General features: G+C 50.2%; 1 protein-coding gene across 2 annotated transcripts in view; it reads left to right on the top strand.

The window, feature by feature from the left end:
- The first annotated feature begins 1,813 nt into the window (after nt 1-1,813).
- The window catches only part of LOC102751611 (chromosome unknown open reading frame, human C11orf63), a 111,842-nt gene continuing 106,735 nt past the window's right edge, over nt 1,814-6,920 (top strand). For both annotated transcript variants that reach the window (XM_015563273.1, XM_015563272.1), the window contains exon 1: nt 1,814-2,241. In XM_015563273.1, coding sequence (XP_015418759.1) covers nt 1,907-2,241 — 335 coding nt within the window. In that variant the 5' untranslated portion in view covers nt 1,814-1,906. The remainder of the gene's footprint in view (nt 2,242-6,920) is intronic.

Here is a 6,920-nt window from a genome sequence, read left to right as displayed (position 1 = left end):
CACCGCCCCTTGCTGCCGGGTCTTGTCCGTCCGAGGGAAGGCGACGGGAGGACAGGAACCCGAGCGCCCCTGCGGCAGCTTCGGCCTGTGCCCACAGCAGCTTTGCTCTGCCGCTCACGGCGGACAAGCAGGTTCCTTCCCCCCGGGACTCCCGGCCCGGCCCGAGGGCTGGACCCGCGGTGGGTCCGAAGCTGGCGGTGCCCAGGGCCCAGGATCCCTGCGGGGCATGTGTCTCCGCTTGTCTGCCTCGGGGTCAGACACTTGGGTGGGAAACGCGCCACCAGGAGCCACGTCCTTACAGTGACCGCCCCTCCCGCCAGTCCCCCACCAGCCTGGGCGGGGACCTCCGCCTCCGCAGGCGGCTTCTGGCTTTGCCCCCTTCGTGCCCTCCCAAGCGTCCCTACTCCATTAACAAGGACTGTCTTCTATGGACATTTTTTATTAACTCCAAGAGACCCTGATCTATCTCCTTTAAGAAAAGAAGGGAAAGGGGAGAGAATCATTTCATGAAGGAGCATTTCCAAACTGAAATGTGGTGATTATTTTACGCTTTTTCTTTAAGAGCCCGAGTACAGTGACTTGAAGTCTTAGAGTAAAACTTAGAGTTTTAAAGCTTCCAGTTTTTGGAAGCTTTCGCTGCTTTGTAAAAATATCCCCAAAAGCAGCAGTCAGCCGGCTCCCAGTGTTAGAATAACACGGTGGCATGAAACAGGTGTATTTTAAATAAGAAACTCAGTACAGCAAACAGTCTGCCGTGAGACAGTCACATGTGAATGTGTGACTGGTCTGCTTTGTTGGGTGCTTTCCTCCACGGAATAGATGAGGTTCCTTAGCAACAAATCAACAGAAGCAGCGCTAGGGACAAGGTCATGTGTTTAAATTAAAATCAGGATCTGCCAAAACCAAGAGCAGCCCTTAAACAACTTTAGCGTGCTCCCTGACGCCCAAGGTCCTGTTACCGGGCCCACAGGGACCCAGGCGGCCTCAGGCAGTGAGCTCGAAGCCAGCCGAGAAGTGCCACGTGGAGATGACAGGCAGCCCACTCCAAACCCCCTCCTTCAGTCTGCTGTGAACTCAAAGCGCCTTCCCAGAGCGTCTCAGGGTCTAACAGCGGCCGGCCGGTGAGGCAGGGGTGCATGGGGAATGACCCTCTGACGCCATCCAGGCCCGCCCCCCCCCAACCCCCCCAGCACGCCCAGGGTGGCCTCAGGCTGCCCTGCTCAGCATTCACAGCTGCCACACTTCTGGTGAACAGTTCGAATCATTTTTCTAACGAAGTCGCTGAGGTTGATCCCATGACTGACCTCCCCTAGTTACACCTGCCTTTCAGCAGCAGCCTGTATCAGTGAGGGCGCCAGCATGGGCCAGGGCCCCCCAGCTTCCTTCCCTCCCTCCCGGCAGTTAGGACTGTGGAAACACCCCCATCCCTTCCTGTGCACACGGCAGCCCGGACCTGTTTCTCTCTCCATGTGTCCGCGCCCTGGGTGTTGAAATAAGGCACCAAAGTCCTGTCCGCCAGTCCCCCACCAGCCTGGGCGGGGACCTCCGCCTCCGCAGACGTTACCGTGTGGCCTGCCCAGGCCTGCTGGCCCCAGGCCCTGAGCTGCCCTTGACCCTCGCTGGGGAGCCCTCTTCCTCAGACATGCTCCTTGGAGGAGAAACATCTCCAACAGACCTTCCTCTCGCGGAGGGTGCACCCCGAAGCCTCGGGCCATGTCGCACAGCTCCCGTCCTCGTTTACAGTTTTATTAACGTGGGAATTAAGGAGACGTTAGTAGCCACAGAGTAACAGAAACATAATTATTTTAGGTAACGCTCTTGTGAGCCACAGCTGGAAACATTCGGCCACAACTTGTAACTGCGCCTGTCAACAAGAGTTTCCTGCTAATTTTTGATTATTTTCAAGATGAGTCATGGTAAACTAATTCCCAGGCTCTCTATTCAGTCTCCTGTGCATCGTGCCAGCCTAAGGGTCCAGGCCACAGAACCACCTTTTCAGAAAGAAGACTCACCTCTGATTTCCAAAGATTCCCTGGAAGCCGACTCAGAGAGCCTCAGCCCCAAGAGTGCCTCTCAGGCTGAGCGTGGAGAGCGAAGCCAGGACAGCGACATGGAGCGAGACAGCTTGGAGGAGAGCTCTCCCGGGGACAGCCTGAGTGAGACGGAGGAGGAAGCCAGCAGGAAGGCGGCCCAGGCAGCCAGCAAGGACAGCCGTGCCCAGGACAAGGGCGTGGGCAGCAGGTCAGGAACCGGCTTGTTGACAGCTGGGATCTCTGAGGCGTATTGTTAAATAGTTACAGGTACCATCCGCGAGGGTGAGGATGGGCGCTCACAGGGAGCCCCCTGCAATGTCAGATGGGTCTCCGGGCATCTAAGGACAGCGGGGGCCGGGCTTTTGGTCACAGTCTTTTTCTTTTTTTTTTTTAATTAAAAAATATGTAAAAGACAAGGAGCCCTGGCTGGATAACTCAGCTGGTTAGTACATCGTCTTGATTCACCTTTCACCAAGTTTGTGGGTTCGATCCCCAGTCAGGACACATACAAGAACCAACCAATGAATGCATAAATGAGACAATCACCTGCAACAATAATGGCATTTTTATTGTTGCAAGTTATATGCAAAAGACAAGGGAGCTATTCACAGAGGCATCTGCTTTTCTTATGCTCCTCATTTTCTGTCCATTTCCCTGCTGTGGCCTCACCCTGCAGACACCCAGAAAGGCTGGTGCAGAAAAGTGCCGCCTTGGAGTCAGAGGGTCTTGCTTCAGGGCGGGCACTGCTGTTTAGTGTACAATTTAGAATAAGTCTCTCAACCCTTTTGCATCTCACTTTTTCTTTCTTTTTTAAAAAAAAATATTTTTATTGATTTCAGAGAGGAAGGGAGAGGGAGAGATAGAAACAGCAATGATGAGAGGGACTCATTGATTGGCTGCCTCCTGCATGCTCCCTACTGGGGATTGAGCTCACAACCTGGGAAGATGCCCTTGACTGGAGTCGAACCCTGGACCCTTCAGTTTACAGACCGATGCTCTATCCACTGAGCCAAACCGGTCAGGGTGCATCTCACTTTTTCTCACTTGTTAACTAAACCAGCCTATTTCTCACGATTGCTATAAATGTCAGTAAAGTACATTCAGGGGGTATGTACCTCCCAGGGCTTATAGACTCATATAAAGATTCGATTTCTAATCATCAGTATTGATGGAGCATTAACTTTATGCTAGATGCTACCAAAATCTAAGAATAAATTTGTGCAATATTACTCTGTTGTAATGAAAATGTAAATGATATGATAGGGTATAGAAGTTAAAAGGTATTGATTAAAAAGAGGCTTTAGTGTGGCGGTGAAGTGCATGGAGTCTGCAACAGACCATCCAGCTCAAATTCTCCCACTTACCAGCTGTATGACTTTGGCTTTGGCCACTTAATCCAGGGGTCCTCAAACTTTTAAACAGGGGGCCAGTTCACTGTCCCTCAGACCGCTGGAGGGCCAGACTATAGTTTAAAAAAAATTATGAACAAATTCCTATGCACACAGTGGTGGCAAAAACACCCAGCGGGCCGGATAAATGTTTTCAGCGGGCTGCATGTGGCCCGCAGGCCGTAGTTTGAGGACCTCTGAAATCTCTCTGTGCCTCAGTTTCTCCATAGTAACACTGGGATAATAATAATAGTGGTTACCTTACAGAGTTATCATGATGCTAAAATTATATATATCTCTCTGAGAACAGGGACTGGCTGTTTATAAGCTATATATGTACTAGATTTTTTAATGAAGGGTAAAATATGTTGAGGAAAGTTTATTAGAAGTCCTAGAGCTTGGACAAGTAGGCTTTTGGGGTCAAAGTAGATTTAGAAAACAAAAGCATCCCTGGCCAGTTTGGCTCAGTGGATAGAGCATCGGCCTGCGGACCAAAGGGTCCTAGGTTCGATTCTGGTCAAGGGCATGTACCTCAGTTGTAGGATCCTCCCTGGCCTGGGCCCTGGTAGGGGCTCTTGCAGGAGGCAACCAATCAATGTGTTTCTCTCACATCGATATTTCTCTCTGTCTTTCCCTCTCTCTTCCACTCTCTAAAAATCCATGGAAAAATATCCTCAGGTGAGGATTAAAGAAGAAAAAGAAAGAACAGAATTAGAGTGGTGTGTGCGGCACACTGAGGGACCCTGCTAGATGGCAGCGCATCTGCACTCGGTGTAGGGCGAGTGGGCTGAGTGGGCCTGAGGGGGGCCATCCAGGAGTGAGACCCGCTCCGCCACCGCCAGGGCCCTCGGCTGGGGACAGGCACAGCGAGGGCTCTTCTGAAAGACGATGGAGCCTGCTCCTCACCTTCCTCCCTTCTTTCCATCCTCTGTCTTCCTCTGGGAATAGTGAGTGGAATCAAGCCCATATGCTTCTTAAGGACCTCAAAGTACACGTGATAAACGCTGTCAGGATGACGGGTGCTGAGGGCATGGGGCTTGGGAAGGCGGCAGCTCCATCTGAGCTGGGTGCTCTGCGGGCAGGGGCGTGGTGGTGGTGGGGGGGGGAATGCAGGTTCCGGGGAGGGCAGTGGGTGGAGAGCGGGGAAGCAGTGTTCTGCAGTTGGCACGCTCTGCATTAGGAGAAGCACACAGGGACAAAGAGACTGCCCGGTGGTAAAATCCAACCACCACGGCAACTCCAACAGTAGCAGCATCTGTAGGCTCATCAGTAACTTCACTTAATTCTTCCCTGTGACCCTGCGCACCTGCTCCCATTGTACAGCTAAGGAAAGGGGAGCTGACTCGTCTGACATCGTAGAGCTGGGAGGGGTATTGGTTGTTTGGCTGTCGATCCGTGCTTTTTTAAAAATTTGACAAAATTCTAACCTACAGAACAGCACAGAGAAAAGTGTTATAACCCTAATATACTCTCTAAAGGCATACAGTGCTGCAGGGAAAGTTCTCTTTTTCCTCCTCAGAGATAACCATTACATATTCTTCCTGGCAGTCCTTATTCATCTGTCTTTTCTCCACAATTCGGAGTTAGTGGAGAGATACACATGTAAGTGGAAGAACTGGCAGGGCTTGGAGACAGGAGGTGGACACGGTGCCTGCCGCGTCCTCACACCAGCTGGCGTTACAGGGCTTGTCCTGGGCCCGCGCTCCCGCACTTACCTGTGTCCGCTCACCTGATGCTGTGGCGGCTCGGGCAGGTGGACACTACAACGGCCTGTTTTAAAGGTCGTAGATGAAGCTTAAGAAGGCTACGTTATACTCATGTCTTACATCTGGTGCGTGTGGAGCGGAAAACTCAGGCAGCCTGACTCTGTGCTTTAGCCATGTTTTTCTGTATTTTATTTTTCCATCCCCATTAGTCCCCTAGGCCCTCCTCACCTCAAGGCCATGTTTTCCTTTTAGCTCCACCCTAAGAGAGTCATGGTCTCCTGGGTGAGAAACGGTGGCGGCTGCATTACAGAAAGGGACGGTCTTTGCAGGGCATGGCAATCTGCCTGTGCTTTTAAGATGAAGAAACCAAGTCGATGACCCAGGAAGTGACCTCATTTCCCCAGAGCTGAGTGTTTTCCTGTTGGAGTCATGCTCAGGGACCCAGCTTTAACCTCTCTCTTTACCCAAGGACCATGTAAATCCCACTCAATAAGTTTCAAAATTTTTTATTTACAAAAATAAAAATCATGGTTAGGGCTTTGGTCTTCTGATTCAGAGCTCCTTAAATAACACTGTTTTCCTTAGGCTGCCTTGCCATGGAGATGTTTAATGAGAGGTGATAGTTTCCAGGGTTAGAATGGGTGATAGTTTGAACATCTGAGGACAGTTCTCCACAACAAAGGAAAACAGAACTACAGCGTTTGGCCAAATAATGCCTTAAAAATATTATTCATGTGAGGATTTAGCTCCTGGCCCCTTTCTCTGCCTCACTGAAGTCCTGGGAAGCTTGCCCAGGTGTATTGTTGCTTGGGTCTGGGAGTTTTTGAGCCATAAAGTAGACAAATTCCTATTAGACTCTCAATATAAATTCAAGTACGCCTTCATTTCTGTAAGGTAGATGGCATTCTGGGACTGGTAGTTCAAAAAATCAGTCATAATCTTGCCTTAAAACCAAGGAAAACCTTTTTCTTCTAGCTTTTAGAAACATTTTTAACGCTGCTTGATAAATCACTTGAGCCTGCCTCCGTGTCTTGATGTTACTAGGACCTCCTCAAAGCAATTACTCCCTGCATCTCACCAAAGTCAGTTCAATGTAAATGGATTAGAGGGAACACTTTTCTTAATGGAAATTGGAGCTGCATTGACTGCAGTGAATGAATCAGGAGTGGAGAGAGGATCTTCACATGATAATCCTTACGCCCACTCCAGGCCCAGCCTGTGACCCGAGCACGCAGAAAGAGATCAGTGTAATTCCTAGCGCGTCAGGAAGGACCTGCCCCGCCTGGGCCTTCTGAACCTTTGTAAAACCTTTGAAAGCACCAGAGAGCGGCAGCACAGCCCCTACACGTGTGTGTGTATATGCATACGGTCTGTTCACAGGACCACTCAGATGCACTAGCTACCATTTGTAAAGCTGCTTGCTCTGTACACACTCTCTCACTCACCTAAAAAGAGCCTCCTGGGGGTAGCTATCCCCGTGTTGCAGACAGGAACTGAAGCCTGGGAGATGGGCGAGTGTAGGTAGTGACTCAGCGGCAGAGCCTGAGCCTCTAAGTCACTGGATAGGTGATCAACGGCAGATTGGATAAAAGATTCAATGTTACTACCTAACAAATATTAAAGATACAACAATTTTAATGTGGACTCAACCGAGGCCCGAGTTCAGATGCATGTAAAATCAAATTTCATTAAAGTCATACCAATATTTACAGGATCCGGTGCCCGCAGAACAAATGAACATAACTAATAGGTTATGTAGGGTGGCGAGGTCATAGTTCCTGCACGCCTCCTCT

Source organism: Myotis davidii, unplaced genomic scaffold, assembly GCF_000327345.1.
Source record: "Myotis davidii unplaced genomic scaffold, ASM32734v1 scaffold839, whole genome shotgun sequence".
Classification (NCBI taxonomy): Eukaryota; Metazoa; Chordata; class Mammalia; order Chiroptera; family Vespertilionidae; genus Myotis; species Myotis davidii.
This window is presented reverse-complemented; position numbering and strand designations above follow the sequence as displayed.